Raw genomic sequence first — 21,670 nt, forward strand, 5'->3', positions numbered from 1 at the left:
TACTATAGGACCTAATTGTTAAGTTAATTTTAATCCTAAATATAAGACCTATTTATCATATTTATCAATTTTTTTAAATTACTCCTATGGATATTCCCTCAACCATAATCAAGTAAGTAAGGGAGAAAGGATGTTAAGAAAAATGATTATGGTATTTTAGAAAAATCATGTTATATTTCTTATAATTAACTAACTCAGCTAACTTTCTTAATCTAATCAAATTAGTTAAATAGATTTTATATTAAGGATTGGAGGAGTATGTCGCAAATAACTTCAGAAACTTTGTGACTGTCCCCTTCATCACGCGCGTGCGCGCACATATATATATATATATATATATATATATATATAATGGTAGTTTCAATGTATGCCACCACCATCAAAATCCAGGTCAATCTAGCTTAGCATCCCTCATCGAAACAGAAATCCATGGAATCCCAAAACCAAGAGCAATATTCAGCATCAAGGCTCCTTCATACTCAAACCCACATATGGAACCACATCTTCAGCTTCATTAACTCAATGTCCCTCAAATCTGCAATAGATTTGAACATTCCTGACATCATTCATAAGCATGGCAAGCCCATGCCTCTCTCCCTTCTCATCTCTTCTCTTCAAATCCACCCTTCTAAGTCTCAAAATGTTTATCGCTTAATGCTAATCCTCACACATACTGGCTTCTTCTCTCTTCAAAAACTTCCCGATGAAGCCGCAGAAGAAGGCTATGACCTTACCGATGCATCGAACCTTCTTTTGAAGGACAATCCCTCAAGTGTCACCCCTTTCTTGCTTTACCAGCTGGATCCCATCCTAACCAAGCCTCGGTACAAAGTAGCTAACTGGTTCCAAAATGACGATCCAACGCCGTTTCACACGGCACATGGAAAGACATAATACTTGTATATTTATTTGCATTAAAAGAATAAATTGCAAAATTAGACAGCCAATTTTAAGATAAGTTGGCTCTGGAAGCAAAGTATAAACTCGTTGTAAGCATATGGATGTTACAGGCCATGCTTGTGAATGATGTCACAAAACAAGAATTTTGAGTTGATCTAACAATTTAAATCAATCATTTTTATAAAATTATGATTATTTGTGATATATTCTCAAACTCTTAGTTTGATTTATTATTTGTGATATTTTCTATATTTATTGAAGTAATGTGAAATTATGATTTTACTTCCGTTGTTAAGGGACCTAAGTTGATTATGATTTATGAGAAATAAATGAGAAGGAAATCAATTATAGTCTATTTATCCATATGTAAATCTATACATACATCTGTATAAAATAAAATAGATAAAAAAATTACACTATCTCATACGCTAAGATTAAATTAATTTTACACCCGGTAGAAACTAGAAAAGGATTTGGATTCCTCTAGAGAGAGCTTCGTTTTCATCATAGAGCCTCACCCTTTTCTTTCATTGATTTAATGTATTGGTATATGTTATTTTAGCTTCATCGGTCATTAAGGTTAGCTGTCCCTTTCGCACTTTAAAATGTGAATAATCTCTTCACAGCCGGAGATATTTAGTTCGCCTCAAACGTTGGGATTTGAAAGAGGAGAGAGCATTTGAAAGTTGAAGACGCAGTCTCAGTCGCACCCAACAATTGGAGCTCTGTGTTTTGAATGGCTTGGACCAGGAAGTGAGAATGGGCCTGATGATGTGGTCCACTGTGAGCCTTTAGATCATCTGAACGGATAGGATGTCAAGATACCAAGAGACGCTGAGAAAAACGCTACTGAGAGGATCTGGATTCCAACCATTGAGGTGAACTAAATATCTCCGACTGTGCCGACTATGCAGAGATGCTTCACAAATTTTTCACCACAAAAAAAAAAAGGTGCTTCACAATTTAAGATCTAAAAGTGAACACTAATATAAATGATAAATAAAGCCAAAAGGGTAAAGATCTCTAACGAAAATGGAGCTCTCTCTGGATGTGTGTGGATATATATACACGCACACGAAGAGAAGCTCCTTTATTTTATTTTATTTTATTTTTTTTAAAAACATCAAAGAAGCTCTTTCGGTTGACCGATCTCTTGTCTTGGTGTCTCTATTAGGAAGCATGGTGATTTTAATTTTATCCGTTGAGATCGCTGGCAGGTCTCCATTTCCAGGAGACGGTGGCGAAGGCAAAGTGTCAACGACAAAGACTTGATCCACGGCCGAGTTTAGAACAAGACTTCGCTTTCAGTGGCGCTGGTAATGCCGCTACAGAGAAGATTAGAGAACGCCATATGTTGCGTATCATATCGTTTTGAGGGGAATATATACGTATAGGAATAGTTTGAGGAAAAATAAATAAGTATATGAGATAAAATGAATGAAGTCTTGCATATCTCCAAGACTAAAACAAACCTCCAATTTAGGTTTTAGAATAAATATATTCTCGAACTTTAACTAATAACGATATATGTTACTTACTGAATTCTTTTTCAAATCTTATTTTGTTGTGTATATCACGCCCTCTTTCTCATCAAATGTGATTTGGATATAAAATTGAAGATTTCTTATTGAAGAAATGGATTGTATACACTGATACTTTGGGTCGACTATTGTTAATTGTTTCGACATTTGGGGCATATGTAACAACGATCTTGCCTGATCGTTACACTATTGCTCACTAATTCTTATCCAATTAAGTATGATTTGAAAATAAATTTCAAATTTCTTAAATTAATTGATCAGTCATTGATCACTTATTTAGTTATTATCTGACATATAATGGGGAATATCATCATCTAAAGCAAGAGCTTCAATACAACGATGCAGTCCCCAATTTTCTTTCAGCAATTGCGCTATTCCTGCACTTGTTCCGTTGCTTTCCTGTAATAGAATTATAAACATAAACAAATTAAATATACAAAAGATGAATATATGAATTATCAAATATGATTTAGACAAGTTCAAAAAAGGTTAATATAATATTATTATCCATGTGTATCGCCAGTAGGTTTTGATGTGACGCGCATGAAAAAAAAAACAAAGAAAGAAAGAAAGAAAGAAAGATATATCTTGGTCGTGCGGTATTAGAATTTACTACTACGACATCATCCATGACGCCAAGCTTTTGGTGGTTAGGGCTGATATTATATATATTATGTCACAGTAACTTGAGAAAAACTTTATGACCGTCCACTTCCTCTCCTATAGATTGATCCCAGTATATATATTATGGTAGCTTCCATATGTATACCATCACCACCCAATTAATCCACTTCAGTCTCTCTAGCTCAGCTTTTCTCCCAGCAGAAAATCAGAAATTAAAGTCATGGAATCCCAGAACCAAGAGCATGATTCAGCATCAAGACTCCTTCATGCTCAGACCCACATATGGAACCACATCTTCAGCTTCATAAACTCAATGTCCCTCAAATCTGCAATAGATTTGAACATTCCAGACATCATTCACAAGCATGCCAAACCCATGCCTCTTTCCCTCCTCATCTCTTCCCTTCAAATGCATCCTTCTAAATCTCACAACATCCATCGCTTAATGCGACTCCTCACCTATTCTGGCTTCCTCTCTCTCCAAAAATTTTCTGATGAAATTGAAGAAGGCTATATCCTTACGGATGCATCGACCCTTCTATTAAAAGACAACCCTTTAAAGTGTCACCCCTTTCTTGCTTGCGATGTTGGATCCTATCCTAACAAAACCTTGGTATCAAAGGGCTAACTGGTTCCAAAATGATGTTCCAGCGCCCTTTGACACAACACATGGAAAGACATTTTGGGTGCCGGGGTTGAGCCTAAGCTTAATCAATTTTTCAATGATGGCATGGCTAGTGATGCCCGGTTGGTGAGCAGTGTGGTCATTGATAAGTTTAAGGATGTGTTTAAGGGATTAGAGTCATTAGTGGATGTCAGGGGTGGTAATGGGACGATGGCTAAGGTTGTTGCTAAAGCATTTTCAGAACTACAATGTACTGTGTTTGATCCCCCCACACATTGTAGACGGACTCCAAGATAGTGGGAATCTCAAGTTTGTTGGGGGACACATGTTCAAAAGCATTCCTTCTTGCGATGCCATACTTTTGAAGGTGATGATTTTATTATTATCTTTATATATATTACACAATGCATGTACATTTACAACATGTTTACTTTGGAAGAATAATTAACTAGCTAGTTATTATTTGATTATTTGTGTCTAATAATTAATTGTTTTTTTTTAATGGAAAACAGTGGATTCTACATGATTGGAACGATGAAGAATGTGTGAAGATACTGAAGAAGAGCAAGGAGGCAGTTGCAAGAAAAGGAAAGAAGGAAAGGTGATTATAATAGATATGATCATAGGGGATGGTAAAGGAGATATGGATGACGAATCTACGCGAACACAATTGTTCTTTGATATGTTGATGATGGTTTTGGTGACTGGAAAAGAAAGGAATGAAAAAGAGTGGGCCAAGTTGATATTCTCTGCTGGTTTTAGTGACTACAAGATTACCCCAGTTTTAAGCTTAAGATCTCTCATTCAGGCTTTTCCTTGATAAAGTAATCAAGCAAGTTATAATGGAAAAGGGCAAGTCATATATACTAATAAAATAGATCTTTATCATTGATGTTCGTATGAATTTGGTATTGAGAGTTGTAACATGTTTTTTATCTACAGAACTGTTATGATGCAACAATAATAGATAACATCATGGTGGATTAAGTTGATCAGTATCTCTCATTGTGGATTGTTAATTAATTATCGAAATTTTTACAAATTTAATTGGTTAATTTTCTGTTTCAGCACATTTGACCTAGTTACTGTCAAATACGTAATCTAATTAAGACTTTGCCCCTGCCAAGACATACTCCTCTGGTCCTATTTATGAAGGATAGAAAAAAGGTTTTTATTGATACGATTTATAACTCACTTTATTTAATTTTTAACATGAATATATTATTTTATCCTTTATTTATTATAATGTAAATAATTATTTTAAAAAAAATGTATATATTAAATAGGCCAGGGAAAAAGTTAATACTTGTGCTAAACATATTGAAAATATCATATAAATAAGACCAGAGAACAGACGAGTAATTGTTAAACTTAGGATAAAGTTACCTAATGAGTCCTTGCAAGTTATGATCCATTTGAGAAGAGGGAAATTTCACGCCTTTGGTGCTTTCCTTTTGACAATGTTACATTACATTTTACGATACGATGCAAATATACTTTGTAGATAAAAAAGCTTTTTTTAACTGCTATATTTCATTTAAGCAAATCAGGCTATATTAAGAAAAAAATATAGTTCGAAATTCCACATGCCCCACCTTAAGGATCACTACTACAAATTTAATTGGTTAATTTTCTGTTTCAGTATTTCACCTAATTAACGTCAAATATGTTAAGACTTTGCCCTGCCGAGACATATTTCTCTGGTCTTATTTATAAGTTACCTTATTTAATTTTTTGCATGAATATATACTATTTTATATTCTTTATTTATTATAGTATTTCTAAAAGGTATATATATTAAATATGAATAAAATACAAATGTTATTATATTATAAGAGAGGGTTTAATGTATATGCAAAACATGTTGAAAATGCTTTGTGGATAGGAGCAGAAATCAATGGAGTAATTACTAAACTTGGGATGAAGTTATCGAAACCTGTTTCAGTACTTATCATGTTGATGAGCACTTTAAACTTATCAAATCTAAACCATTTATATTTGATTTGAACAATTCATATTTAAAATTTTTAATTAATTATTTTTAAATAGAAAAGACTATTTTTTGAAAAAATGATAGTTAAGAGATTATCTCTATTTTAGATTATATACATATTAAAATAATTATTTTGAACAAATAAAAAAAATCAAATCTAAACCATTAAAATAAAATATAAACAATCAAGATTTGATGAGTTTAGGTGATAAGCACCGAAACTAGTTCATGAAGTTACCTAATGAGTCCTTGCAAGTTATCTTATAATCCATGTGACAAGAGGGAAATTTCATGGCTTTGGTGCTTTCCTCTTGACAGTGTATCACAACGTACGGTATCATTTTTTAAAAATATTATTACATCTTAGGAGGCAAATATACCTTGGAGATAAAAATGTTTTTTAACTCCCATATTTCATTTAAGCAAATCAGGCCATATTAAGAAAAAAATTAAATCCAAATTAATGCGTTTCCCTTTATTTTTCAATATCCTGATCGAACGAAAAAAAAAACTAGTTTTTTCTACCAAACCGGCCTCTCTCGAGACTATGAGGAGGATATGATCAATGGGTGAAGAGTGGCTCCGTACTGTCTGTTATTGTGTAAATTGACTAATAAAAGAGTTATTTTATTTATTTATTTTTGCGGTTGTTGGAACTTAGCGTGAGCGTGAATCACACGAGAATAGTATCACTGTGCCGGTGAATTATATTATGATATACAGCACATGGTGTGTTTTGCATTATATAGAGAGTAATTAATAAACAAATTTGTATTGGCACGAGGCTTTTGTTATTTTAAGTTTAATCACAGAACGATTTTCTCGTTTGATAATTAAATTTTATGATTAGAAAAGGACGATATATGGTGGTTGAGCCGGCCTTGTGACTTGTTATTGAGTAGTAGAGTAAAAGAGATATGGATTTATCTGTAAAACTGGCAACATTTGACAATATATATGATGACAGGCTTATAATGAAATGACTTTAGTTAATTACAAACAAGATCTTAATTTCTTTATCTAAGTTTAAGTTTAATTGTTTAAAAAGATATTGATTTTAATACTCATTCATGTTAATAAATTTATTATTCATTTTTAATTATAATTGAAGTAGTGTAATATATTAATTAATTAGAGTTCATGACATCATGATCATTACTCTTGTTGAGATTGATTTAATTGTACAAGAGATTAACCTAATTCTTTCAAATCATGCCACAATAATTAATTCTTTTAATTAAAATATCTCTATATTTAATTATTTTCCGTACAGTCATTGTATGCAAATTGCAATTTGCAAACGTCCATTAACAGAGTCCGGTTTCTCTCATAAGCATTTTTCTCAATATTCCTCAAAAGCTCCTAATCTCGTTCGTGCAGTTGATCCAACGGGTGAGAAAGAGCCACATCATGCAGCTTCTAAAAGTAAAACTTTCTCGTTGATTTTGTTGTAATTTGAACCGTTGATTCAAACCAAATCCCCAGCCATTAGAGTCATTCCGCTCTCTCCTAACGCACGACCGCGACGGAAATACTAGCCACCATGGTCATTCACTATATGGGACATTGTCGTTGAGGTAGAGAATCACCACGGATTCGCCGACGGACACTTTGCGCTTCTGGGTATATGTTGATTTTTTTCATTGGTGTAGGAATCAGGCCCTGCTTCGCCTCCTCTTGGTTTTTTATTTTTTATTTTTTTATTTTTAATAATGACTATGTCTTCCGCTAAGCAGCTTTCGACCTCTGGTCCCTTGAACACATATCGTCTTTCAACCTTTGAGCTTGCAAATCGATAGCCCCGCTTGCATTTTTTGGTTTTTCTGGTTGGTTCATGGCTTCTCCATTTATCGGGTTCCATAGTTTTTTCTGTTTGATTTCTTTCTTCAGCTCATCCATCAGCAACTTTTGCACTCTGTATACTTGGTGGAGCTCCTCAACCTGCATTTTTATCGAGTCAGAAGGTGTGATGGACCTGTTCCTTTTGGCCTCAAATCAAGTTTTCTGCTTTGAACTCCAAAAGCGTGTTGTGTTTATTGTCTTTTATATTGAACGGGCCGAAGTCAGGTATCACGTTGTACAATACAGAATTGCTATAGTCAGAAATTTCTTCCATCTCAACTGTCATTATAAGCAAAACGGGCACTGAACTTGTTGCCATATTGAACAAAATACAATTTGCTATCATATGGAACAACTTATAATTTGCTGCATAAACCTTGTTGGATTGACTTTATGAACATAAGAACTTGCTGGATTTAATGACTGAACTACTAGATTTTGAATTGTCATTGCAGGTAGTAGCTGCCTTAACCTTCATTTTGACTAAACATTGTTGAAGTTATAGAAAATGGACTTCACCAGCTAGAACTGATTGGACATTGTTGAAGCAGTTATGGAAGATGGACCTTCACCTAATAAGAAGAAGAAAGAAGAGCAATTTAGACGTTAGTAGAGTCATAACACAGGTGTAACGCAATATTTTTAATATAGGAGGGACCGATTAAAGAGTGACAGATGTATTTTGCATCTTGATGTATATACACACTGATTTTAATAAAGTTATTTCATTTTACAGATATGATAAGGAATGAAGGTATGATCCCATCAGAACCACCTGATTTGGAAACTGGTATTCCTTTCAAGTCTCAAGGTGCTTTTACGCATGAATAGAACAAGACCTCCTTACAGTTCTCTGATTGATAAAAGTACAAGTTATTGGTTTTTGCTGGAATTTTTAGAAATAAGTGCATATTCATTGGATAATCCAAATGTGAATATGCATTATCATATAGGTACATGGAATGTCAGCAGGAGATTAGAAAGAAGTTTTGGTAAAACCACATCAAATTGGTAGACTCTACACAACTGAGAAGCACAACGAGGAGCTCAACCAATGAAAATATGCATATAAAAAGAATCAACGGAAATAAACATAACAGAAACCAAATTCAGAACATATGAAAACAATAATCTCCACCGTGCAATCGCTCACCATCCCAATTCAATTCAATCAATCCAATAAATTCAGAACAGAAACTTCCAATAACTGTTTCAACCAGAGCTATGGAGATCCTCTCAAAGTGTCCAAGAGGAGGTGGCCACGGGGCGTCGTCGATCGGGCAGTAGCATCGACAGGAAAAGGTATTTAACTATTCTTGATTCGTCATCTACAGAGATGGGATGATCAGGATCATAAAAACGGACGGTTCAGATGCAATTTAAAAAGCCTCATGATGTGTTCCTTTGTCAGCGGTCAGATAACTTGGACAGATAGGATTTGAAGCTTTTCAGGGATGAGGAGAAAATGAACGCTGAGACGATCTGCTCCGAAATTTAGCTTTATGAGAAGCTGGAGTATACAAAAAGCAATAATAATCTTCCACTTAAAAAGTGGAACTCGGTCAAAAAAATTTTTTAAAAAATGGAACATTGTATTGAAATTTGAAAGAAGCACTATTTTATGTTAATGGTGTGACCGGTGTCGAATCCCTATGTTCTTTCAGTTCGCTCCCAATATAAAAAATTTGTATGGATATCAATCAAGTGAGTCTTTTAATGCTTTGTCAGTTTTACTTTTGAGGCCATTGAATTTGCGCCAAGAGGTTTGTTTTTAGAAAATCACCGTTGCATCTTCTAATATATATTTATATTTATATATACATGAAAAAAAAATCTTTATAATAAGCTAACAACATAAAAATTTTATCCGCATCCAAATTTATCATCACATCCTTACATTACTTTTGGAATGTCATTGCGATTTCTCTTTTGGTTATGCAGGAAAGATACAGCGGCTGAGGGGAGTTTTGGCAACCTTTCAGAAATACTTAAAATATAGAGTGATCAAATCATAATTTCATGTTACTTCAATAAATATAGAAAATATCACAAATAATAAGTCAAACTAAGAGTTTGAGAATATATATCAAAGATCACTTGCGTCGGTCTTGAAAATTGATATTTTGCTTTTAGGTTGCATCAAGAATTCTAAAAAAAACGTGAAACATCAATATCTCTTTCCACATCATTCAATACGTCAAACTTTTTGTACTTATCAATAAAACAACCAAGTGCTCATATTTTATATGATCTCCGCAATAATTTCACGGACTTGATGAATGTCCACTTGCTCTCCTATAGAGTGATCCCAGGATATATATAATGGTAGCTTCGGTGGATGCTATCACCGCCGGAATCCACTGTTCAATCAGGCTCAGCTTCTCTCAGCAAATCAGAAAGCCATGGAATCCCAAAACCAAGACCAATATTCAGCATCAAGACTCCTTCATGCTCAAACCCACATATGGAACCACATCTTCAGCTTCATAAACTCAATGTCCCTCAAATCTGCAATAGATTTGAATATTCCAGATACCATTCACAAGCATGGCAAACCCATGCCTCTTTCTCTTCTCATCTCTTCCCTTCAAATCCATCCTTCCAAAACTCGCAATATCTATCGCTTAATGCGAATCCTCACCCATTCTGGCTTCTTCTCTCTCCAGAAACTTCCTGATGAAGCAGAAGGCTATGTCCTTACGGATGCATCGATCCTTCTTTTGAAGGACAATCCCTTAAGCGTCACCCCTTTCTTGCTCGCCATGTTGGATCCCATCCTAACCAAGCCCTGGTATGAGGTGGCCAATTGGTTCCAGAACGACGATCCGACGCCGTTTGATACGGCACATGGAAAGACGTTTTGGGAGTATGCTGGGGTTGAACCAAAGCTTAATCATTTTTTCAATGATGCTATGGCTAGTGATGCCAGATTGGTGACCAGTGTGGTCATCGAGAAGTGTAAGGGTGTGTTTAAGGGATTAGAGTCATTAGTTGATGTCGGGGGTGGTACTGGGACAGTGGCTAAGGCTATTGCTAAAGCATTTCCAGAAATACAATGTACTGTGTTCGATCTCCCACACGTTGTTGATGGCCTCCAAGATAGTGGGAATCTCAAGTTTGTGGGAGGAGACATGTTCGAGGCCATTCCTCCTTCTGATGGCATACTATTGAAGGTTTGTTATTTCTAAGAATGAATTAACCGGTTAATTGTTATTTGAAACTCGTGTGTCTGATAATAGTTTCTTTTGTAATGGCAAACAGTGGATTCTACATGATTGGAACGACGAGGAATGTGTGAAGATACTGAAGAAGAGCAAGGAGGCAATTAGAAGCAAAGGGAAGGTGATTATAATAGACATGATGATGGAGAATGCTAAGGGAGATATTGATGATGAATCGGTTGAAACACAATTGTTCTTTGATATGCTGATGATGGTTTTGGTGACTGGAAAAGAGAGGAATGAGAAAGAGTGGGCCAAGTTGATCTTCTCTGCTGGTTTTAGTGACTATAAAATTACTCCAGTTTTAGGACTAAGATCTCTCATTCAGGCTTTTCCCTGATGAATCATACATGATGTGGAAGAGAAATTAAAGTTAGCTCTTCAGTTTGATGTTTATGTTAATTTACTACTCATGTTTGTCGTCTACCATCTTGTGTTGCAACAGTAATAATATTGTGGTGGAGTTGAGCAATTTTATTGTGATTAGTATTAATTAATTATCAGAACATTTACAAAGTTAATTGAATAGGTAACAAATTAGGTACTCCTAGTTAATCATGGATAATGAATCTGAAATTTTAAGCAAGTCTATTGAATAGATACAACAACCTGAATCCTTCATAGTATAGTTAATAAGGTTTTTAAAATCATAAAGCTAAAAGCAGAACAAGAGTTTTGTGAATCAATTATTCCTCCAGTCTTAAATATGAGTTAACTAGAGAGACAATTCCAATCTTAAATATAAAACTTGAGTATATTTTATATCTTACATTTATGAATTTTAATTTTTTCAAACTAACATGCTTAACTTATAAATTGACATATAATTTAATATGACGTATAAGTGTATATTTTGAGAAGATTACGTTAAAGGAGTAACTAACAAGTTCTTACAATGATACCACGGCACTGTTCAATGATGCATGATCCAATTTAACGCGGGGAAGAGAAACAACATCTTTACACAAATTTGGGAAGGCGATCCGCGGCGAGGGGAGGGTTGAAATTATGGTATTATAATTATGTTATTATTGAGAAAATGTTCGATCTGAATAACATTTTGAGTTTTCAAAAAATTGGATTAGTAACAATCAAGTTTTTAAAAAAATTGTGAAAATGAATTGTAAATATAATTCAAAAAATTGTAAATAAGAAATTTAATTGTAAAATTAAATCTATATTTAAAATTTAAATATCTTATTTATAATTAAAATTTCTAATTTATGGTTCTATTGCAGTTTTGAAAAATATTGTTAGAAAAACCTAATCTTCCATATTTTTTGGCCAAAAATCTTCCATCATCATACTTTGTGAATTAAAAGGTAATTTGAATACTCCCAATCCCATCCAAAGATGCATATCAAGGCAATATCTGCATGGATATTTGTGCCCGTCTGCCTCACATGACATAGAGAGAGAGAGACGTGACATTACCTCTTTTTTATTGAATAAATCATTAGTTTAGAAGCCATGATAGGTAAAACAGATTTTATTTTGATAAAAGATCTATCTATCTATAATAATAACAATAATTTGTCCGAATTTGCAAACTCGTACACAAGTTCCAAGGACCTGCACTGTCAAGATGGAAAAGGCAGGGGGCGGAGGAGAAGGCCGTCTCTCAAAAGGATGACGTGCAAAAATGTTTTTATCAATAAATAACATAACTTTGCCTAAAAATTAAATAACGCAACACAATTATAAATCTTACTCTTATAGTCCTATTTATAAAATACTTTAAATATGTTTTATACAGATTAAGAAAAATCTTAAACTGTATTAACTCTTTATTAAAATATAATAACTTTCTAACTTTTTCCTATTTAATATATACTCCTTCAAAAAAAAATATTTACACTATAATAAATGAAGGACAATATGGTACATTCACGATGAAAATTTAATGAAGTGACTTATAAATAGGACAAAAAAATCTTCTCTCTCTGCCTTATAAATAGGACCAGAGGAGTAAAAGATTATTTATAAATATTAAATAATTGGATTATAAATTTTAGAAGATAAGGTATAAATTATTTACAAATAATATGCACATATGATGCGAAATTAAGCTGTAAGTTTCAAAAAATGAGTTATAAGTTGATTAAGTTATAACTTAATATAAGAGTTAATTCACTCATTTAAGTAGATTAAGGAATAAGTTAAATAAGGTAGTTGTTTGCTATAAATAGGTGTCATTTTTTCTAAAATACGCTTACTAGTCATATGTATTAGCTATAACTACCATTTGATTAAACTTTTAATATTTGTAATTATTACAAGGACTATCATAAGAAAAATTAATAAATATGAAAAACAAAATGGATCAGAATTTTATATTTAAAACTAAGCTAAATGTCAAAATGATTTTTGTATTAAGTACGAGAGGTATCATGAGGAGGTAAGAAACTGACTTTTTATTCCTTCTACTTTATCTCCTTGCAAGTGGTCACATGTAAAATGAGAAAAAAAATATTATGTACAATTTATGTGGGATTGTAGATAATTTAAAAAATATGAGACCATGAAATGTCATGGTAAACTTGATGACTCCTTTACCGTTATGAGGGAAGTCAATGGCCTCTTCTCTCTTGGGAGCTTAATTTTTGATAAGTTAAAATTAACTTTCCAAAGCTCTTCTGGTGTTAATATCTAGAATTTCATGTCATTTCAGCACTTTTTTTTTTTTTAAGTTTTATGCACTTTTAGATGTATTTGTTCATATTTTGGTATTTATCCTTGTTATTTTTGAGCTTATAAAGTTTGTTACTTTTGCAAGATTATTTTGGTAAAGTTTCAAGCCACTTAGAAGTATTTTAGAAGGAATTAAAGATCAAGGTTTCTTAAGAATTACATTATGGTGATCAAAGAAGAACAAATAGAGGCCAAATCATAGGTAGAACTCCTCATTTGATCTAGAAGTACAAAATTTTGTAGAGGTAAAATGATCTGCGGCGCACTCTAACCTAGCTGTAGTCCAACTGAAGCAGAGGAAAACTTGGCTACAGCCCAAAATTTTTAGGCCGCAATGCAGTCGTTGATGGCAAAACACACAGCAGCAGTAAGTCAGAAAATTCTAGGTTTTAAGACCCCAAACTCGACCTTGGCCACCATTCTTCGGTTCTGGGTGGTTCTTGGGAGTATTTGGCTATGCTAGGACTTGCTTCTTAGAGGAGACTGAACTAGGAGTTGGAACTTTAAAGAGATTTGAGCTTCTTTCCTAGGTTTTTCCTCTCCATCTTGCTTTCTCTACTCTTATTCCATTTTGTGCTTATGTGTATATATATTATGATGGATTTTCTAAGTGTGTGTGGATAACTATTTTGATTGTAGGATTATTTGGAACTGTTGTATGGATTAAGTACTCATTTCCCCTATATATTTGTGATTATATGATTGTGTTGATTTTATCCTATACTTAATGCTTCTTGTTGATTGGCCACCAATGAGATTGTTAGGTTTACTTGATTGATGTTTGAGAGGGCTAGGTTGAGTATAGAACTTAGGTTTAATTATGTGAGAACTTGAAATATGCGAGTTGGATTGATAGTTTTGCTAATGAGATAGAAATATACTCATTAACCTCATATAGTCATATGAGGTTTGCAATTAAAATTGGGGTAAGAAATTAATTGAGCTAAACATCTATTTGGAGACTTGAGAAAGCACTTATAGTTAATTTAGTATCATTGGCTAACATAATCTATAATTAAGAAGCAAATATAATGAGAATTTAATTGAGTGCTTTTGAAATATAAGGGGGATACATAATCTTAACTCCCTTTGAATCATTGGAATGGAAGAATCACTTCTTCTTTTTAATTAATTTTTAATTTTCCAAATAGTTGCTTTCATTCTTGATATTTGTATTAATCAAATTAAGCAAAAATGTGATAATCAATACTTGACCGGGTTTTAAAACCAAATCCTCGTGGGAACGATACTCTACTTATCACTTTATTACTTGTGCCAATCCGTACACTTGTGGTGCAAACATCTAGTGACACTTTATTAGATAAAGATGGTTAAAGAGACTTCATGGATGGAGTATAATCATTTACAAGTTTAAGAAGTCAATGAAGCATTTCTATCAATGTCTTATTTGCTGGCATGAATCTACACTCATAGAATTTCTATGGATAAACAACGCAAAGTCTAGATTAATTTTTATTTATAACTGTTTGTGAGCCTCTTGCTTTGGATCCATCATGCTGGATTTTTTTTTCAAGCTGAGAATTATCCAAATTTGCACATTCTTTGGGTTGGAAAGGTTTCATTTAATATTACAGTTGCTTATCAAAATGAAACTTCACCAATCACATGGCAAGAAATTCTGGCCCTTCTTCGTGAGTTTCATGTTTTCTTTTTAAGAAAATTTCTCCTGATATATTTTCTTGTTTTCTAGGACATAGCTTAAACTCGTTCTCCTTTAGTATTTTGCAAAGTTTAAAGCTTTTTATATATCTCATTTTGTCTTTCATCCAAAAAAATGTGACCACAAAATGTCGGATAACTTTATTATCCACTATGTGATTAAGTATGTTGATCTGACTTATAATTTTTATTTATCATAAAAACATGTTTCACCAAAAAAAAAATCAAGAAAGACAGAAAGAACATTAAGATTAGATTGTTAATATGATCGTGATTTATGTACGTAACTTTTTCTTCAGTCCCCATCTTAGCAGCTTGGCAATAGCAAATACTCCTCCGATCATTAATATAAGACCTATTTAATTAATTTGATTAGATTAAGAGAGTTAGGTAAGTTAGTTAGTTACTCCTCCGGTCCTTATTATAAGACCCAATTTGACTTTTTATTTGGTCCTAATTATAAGACCCAATCCATTTTCTCTCTTATATTTATGTATTTTTTTCTAAGATAATCCTTCTAATAATGATAGTTTTAGCCAATATACTTAATTAGCAAGGATATTTTAGGAATAACAACACTTATTTATTATAAATAACCAACTTAACTTACTTCCTTAATCTCCTCAAATAAGTCAATTGGGTCTTATAATTAGGACCGGAGGAGTATAAAAAATATGATATGTTTTTCCTAAAACACCATAATCATCTTTCTTATTATCCTTCTTCACTTACTTGATTATGGTTGAGGGAATATCTATAGGAGTAATTTAATAAAAATGATAAATATAAGAATATGTCTTATATTTAAGACTAAAACTAACTTAACAATTAGGTCCTATATTAAGAATCGGAGGAGTATAACACTATAAAATTGATGAGGACCTAATTTCTTGCTGTTATTCTGTTTTCTGTTCCTTTCTTTTTTTTCCACTACTTCTTTATAATACAAACTAAATTAAAAGAAAACTCCAATATCTCTGATCCTATTCACCTCTGTTTATTTTCCTTCCCAAGCCACCCACTTTCCACCCTCGAGATTTTGATAATATAATTAAGATGGACCACTGAGCAGCGTAATTAGGATTCGGATGTCGTGAATTTTGAGATTGAAACATATCACCATGGTACTAATTCATTATCATTTATAAGAGTTTCTCACATACTAAGAAGATCATTAAATAGATGAAATTTTTTACTTTGTCCTTATTAAAGGGAGTATTTAATACTAATATATTTTCTCTAACACATCCTCTTTCTTCACATTTACTGTAATTAATAGGATGAGAATTTAAAATGAAGCATTAAAAATGGTACAAATGACCCCAAAAAAAAATCAAAATTCCTTCCTACAAGTAACAAATAATAAGAACTAGAGTGGTACATATATAATATAATTTTTAAGACGCCTATATACAACAATAACAAGCTATATATCCCAATAAATCACATTAATTACATCAAACAGGGATATCGTGTTCTATTAATAATGGAATTTTTTAAAATATATCAAAATATCTTGTTCAATAATATTATCAAACATTTTCTTTGTTTTCTATCTCTTTTAGAAGATAGACTTCGTATTATTATTTGATTTATCCTTTTCATATGTGCCTCCAACAAGTCTCAGATAATTTTTCATTTTCTTTTTTAATAGACGTTGTCCCAACATTTTCTCACATGATGAATATGAATATTATTTTTTTTACGTATGATCACGCATTCATTTCAAGCATCTGCTATTTAAATTTTATGACTTTATTATCCCATAAAAACTCAACATTTAGTACCATATAGGATCATTGGTTTTGTAATCACTCAATAAAACTTTTTAAGTTTATTAGGTAGTTCCTTATCACAAAAAAATATACAGCATTTATATACATACATATATATATATATATATATATATAAATGATCCTCGTGGGATGGAGTTGCTGTATGACAGCTCTGAGCATAGTATCTTCCGCAAGACAATAGTGAAAGGGACGAAGAACAATAATGGAGGAATATATTCCAAATAATTCACTCAATTTTCTATTGAAGTATTCGTCGGCATTACATTGATTATATTGCATTGCTTTTCAAAAGACTGCTGACACGTGAAACACAACATTTAGGTGGAAAAATTAGTTTTTTCTTTTTATTTTTGAAAAAAGAGAAATACAAGTACAATGTTTTGTATCTTCTAAATTAGTACTTTTAACAAATAAGTTGTTGTTATTATTAATCCAAATTTCTTTGCTGTACGTAGGTATTTTCTTATTTGAAGTACTATTAGCACTAAACATAAACATCTCTTCTAATAAGGATTCAATTATTGATTTGTCACATTACAAGGAATTAGTCCTTCCAGTAAACTTAATCCTATTGGTATTAATAAAAAATTTGTTGAAAGACAAAATATTATAATGAATTCACAAGGTAATGAATCTGGGCTAGGTTGGTTGTGGGCTGAATTGCCCACATCAGCTCAGTACACCACTGTCATTTACCTTCAAATAAGGTGCCTGTCAGAGAAATCATTTGAGCCCACAACATGGCGGCTAATAATATAAAAATTACTAACGACATGTTGGGTTGGATTTTACTTGTGACATTATACATTACTACCTGCCCTTCTATTAAAGAAGCATAATTGTGCCCCAAAAAGGCATAAAGAAATAATTTGAGTTCCGAGAACTTCCAAGTTTTTAATGCACATTCGAAACACGTACGATCCCTCTCCTGTATGTTACCCGCAGAAGAGCATCTGGCAGAGCGAATTGTGGAAACCATAAGCGAAAGCCAACCTTTGTCCCTCGCCTGATGTGCCTTTTGGTTCATTATGGCCTTTTATCTCAGCCAAAAAAAAAACAAAAATCAGAAAACAACCCACAAGAGGGTTATGCCCTAAACAATGCCTCTAAGCTTCTTCCGTGCGACGCTCTTGATACTTCTTCTGCTAAATCCAATTCTGTTGAAGCCATTTTATCCACTGTCTTCCTGGTTCAAAAATGATGATCCCACGCCTTTCAACACCGTGCATGGGATGGGTTTCTCAGAATACGCAGGCCATGATCCTGAACTCAATCAAATGTTCATTTATGCCCCGGCCAGCGATAGATGCTCACATAGTGACTGTAGTGTGGTGATTGAGAAGTGTATGAGAATGTTTGAAGGTTTGGAGTCACTTGTTGATGTTGGGGGCAGCATAGGGACATTGATCATGACAATTGCCAAAACATTAATCCCACAATTGCCAATTGGAATGTACTGTGTTTGATCTCCCTCATGTTCTTCCTGGCTTGCAAGGTAATGAGGAGAATATATCATGTGTTGCAGGTGACATGTTCAAGGAAATTTCTCATGCCAATGCCATTTTTATTGAAGGTAAATAGCATTTATTGTCATTTGACTGTTAGAAGCTTTTCCTTTTACCTGGTTCATCATCATAACCGCCTCTCAAAACTTCAAAATACGTAGAAGTTCAACCTTTTCTATCAAAGTCACGGACAAATATATTTACATGCTGACCAATTGAGATACGGATCAAGCAGTTCTTTCCTTCGATATCCATAATCAGAAATGATGAAATACTGGAGAAATGCAAGGAGGAAGATGTCTAGTTGATATCACTCTCATATATATGAACTGAAGCCTTGGGAGGCCCATGTGCCCCACCTACTTTCTCACTAACAATGGTTTGTTCTCTACGAAAGCCGGCTTTGTAATCTGTGTAACTTTGATGTCCTTGTACAGTTTTTCATCTTCAGCACCTCTGTCATCTCCCTTCAAATTCTACTTCTCCTTGCTTTAAGGCTCTCTCACGATTGGCTTGGGCATTTTTAGAGAAGCCAGTCTCAGTGATCGTGGTTATCCTTGCTAGTATTGATATTGTTATTAAACTCATGAGTTAACTGTCCGAGTTTGACATTTTTACGTTTTTAGTTTATAAAATCGTATCAACTAGCTCTTAATATGAGTTTATGCACTAACTTTACTGTTTTTATGTTTTTAATTTACAAAATCATGTCAACTTGCTTTTAGACCTAAATTTTTAGATTTGGTTATGTTGAATGACTTTAAATACATATATGAATTTTATAAAAATTTCTTTGTTGGATATAGTAAATTATGAACATTAATTGATTTCATTTCAATTATTTGAATTTGAAATACATTTAAATAGAATTATTGTCATTTTTCATATTAATTATTTGATTATATAATTTTAATACCAATTTATTAATAAAAGTAAACTTTACGAGTTTACGATCCCAGCTTATATCCTTATCACGGTTTTGTTTGACAACCTTGCCTGCTACTACTACCCTTGTTTTTATTTTGCCAGAGATTTTGGGACTATCTAAATACGAGTATAAAAAAGTAAATATCAGCTAACAAGTTTTTAAATTATAAAAACGAATTTTAAAATTAAATTAATTATTCTACGGATTTACATCTTATTATTTTTTTTAATTCCCGTGACAGTAGTTAAAATTAGTTGCTAACAGTCAGTTTGTAAATGTTATTTAAGTGAGAAAACCATTATACATATTCTTAAATCTTAACCGTGTTAATTTTAGGGATAATTAATCTGCAAGTCCTTATAGTTTCAACCAATTTTAAATCAGGTCCCTATAATTTTTTTTCTTTTTATCAGATCCTTATACTTTCACCTGTTTTTAATTAGGTCCTTGTATTTATTTTATTTTTTTTATCAAGTCCTTATAAGATCACCTTATTTTTAAGTAAGTCCCTGAATTTTTTATTCTTTATTTTATAAATTCTAATAGTACTATTTTATAAACATAAAATAGTATATATTATGTAATATTAGTTTATAAACAATAATATTCTAAAAATAATGAATTATTATAATAATTTTATTTTTTTAGCAAAAAATTAATTGTTTTAAAAAAATTTCCTTAATTAATTAATTAATTATATACCTATCTTTTATTATATAATTATTAATATTTTATATTTCAGTACTAATTTATTTAATTAACTTCATATTTAATTAATAAATAAAAATTAAAACTAGATGGACCTAATTAAAATTTTAGTGAAATTATAAGGACTTATTAAAAAGAAAAATAAATGCGAGGACCTAATTAAAAATAGATGAAAGTATAAGGACCTGATAAAAAGAAAAAAAACTATAAGGACCTAATTTAAAATTGGTTAAAACTATAAGGACTTGCAGATTAATTAACCCTTAATTTGAATTCCAGAATATTTTTCATTTTTAAATTTAACAACAAATCTGAAATGAAGCCATAATTTTCCCAAGTCGTGCATTGAACCTAACCAGAACCTAGAAAACTAGTTTTTCAAAGCTCATTTGGAAAAAAACCAATAGACGGATGGTGTTCATTTCATCAGGTTCTAATTGTGATAACCACAGAACAGCATCTGCTTCAAGTATCCAACCAATTCAATCTGCGTATGGGCAAGTCAAGATAAGATAGAACGAGACTTTTGAGCATTACGATTACGAAATGTAAATGCAAAAGGATTCGAATAGTTATAAGAGTGGACAAGTTTATGCAGAGAAAATGACCTTCCACTTGTATCAGTTTTATTGAGTATTGCAGCAACACCGTGCGCGTTCTGAATATTTGTATTGACATGCGACCCTTGTTTAAAAAAAAGTTTAATCACGGAACGATTGTCTAATTTGCTAATTAAATTTTATAATTCTCTTTTGCAGTAATCACGGAACGACTTTTGTTTATTTTCTCATTTGCAACGTTTGACAATATATATGATGACAGGCTGAAATGACATTAGTTAATTATAAACAATATATTAATTTTTTTTATCTTAGGTTTGATTGTTTGAAAAGATATTGATTTTAATATTTATTCATTTTAATAAATTTATTATTGAATTTTAATCATAATGTAATATGTTAATTAATTAGAGTTCACGACATCATTACTCTTGTTGAGATTGATTTAATTGTACGAGAGATTAACCTAATTCTTTCAAATCATGCCATTATAATTAACCTAATTATTAATTAAAATTTCTCTATATGTAATAACTTCTGTACAATCATTTGTATGCAAATTGCATACGTCCGTTAACATGCGATCAAGTTTGAAAATTTAGCTTTATGAAGAAACTGGAGTATTCAAAAAACAATAATAATCTTCCGTTGAAAAACTAGAACAATGATATTGAAGTTTGAAAGAAGCATTATTTTATATTGGGTTGATATAAACTTTGATCTCTTAGATTTGCTCTCATTTTGGTCCCTCAAGTTTCAAACTATAGGTTTTGATCTAATAAGAAAAAAAATAACCCAAGTTTTTATTAGATTAGAAGAATCAATATTTTAAATAAAATGAAACCTAAAGAACTAAAAGATATGGTTTGAAAGCTGAGATATCAAAATAAAAATGATAACAAGTTTTGAGAACCAGAAATTGTATTTTTGTTAACCGTGTGACTGGGTCGAATCCCTATTTTCTCTCCAGTTTACTCCCAACGGAAAAAAAATTGTACGGATATCAACCCAGTGATTTTTTTAATGCTGTGTCAGTTTTACTTTTCAAGGCCACGG

General features: G+C 32.2%; 2 protein-coding genes, 1 long non-coding RNA gene and 1 pseudogene across 3 annotated transcripts; all 4 read left to right on the top strand.

Annotated features, from left to right (window-relative positions):
* Window positions 1–429: 429 nt before the first annotated feature.
* On the top strand, window positions 430–894 carry LOC114762516 (trans-resveratrol di-O-methyltransferase-like). Its single transcript, XM_028952010.1, has one exon. The coding sequence runs from the start codon at window positions 430–432 to the stop codon at window positions 892–894; it is 465 nt and encodes a 154-aa protein (XP_028807843.1).
* A 2,391-nt stretch (window positions 895–3,285) lies between these two features.
* Window positions 3,286–4,685, top strand: LOC114762542 (probable O-methyltransferase 3; annotated as a pseudogene).
* Window positions 4,686–7,392: 2,707 nt separating this feature from the next.
* Window positions 7,393–8,264, top strand: LOC114762536 (uncharacterized). The gene is made up of 2 exons (XR_003742260.1): window positions 7,393–7,647; window positions 7,981–8,264. It is a non-coding gene; the product is annotated as an uncharacterized LOC114762536 (long non-coding RNA).
* A 1,597-nt stretch (window positions 8,265–9,861) lies between these two features.
* Window positions 9,862–11,223, top strand: LOC114762532 (probable O-methyltransferase 3). Its single transcript, XM_028952025.1, has 2 exons — window positions 9,862–10,698; window positions 10,787–11,223. Exons 1-2 carry the CDS (start codon window positions 9,928–9,930, stop codon window positions 11,084–11,086), a joined length of 1,071 nt encoding a protein of 356 aa, XP_028807858.1. The 5' UTR covers window positions 9,862–9,927; the 3' UTR covers window positions 11,087–11,223.
* Window positions 11,224–21,670: the final 10,447 nt, after the last annotated feature.

The sequence above is a fragment of the Neltuma alba genome, unplaced genomic scaffold, assembly GCF_004799145.2.
Source record: "Neltuma alba isolate B1F8T4 unplaced genomic scaffold, ASM479914v2 tig00011218_pilon, whole genome shotgun sequence".
Classification (NCBI taxonomy): Eukaryota; Viridiplantae; Streptophyta; class Magnoliopsida; order Fabales; family Fabaceae; genus Neltuma; species Neltuma alba.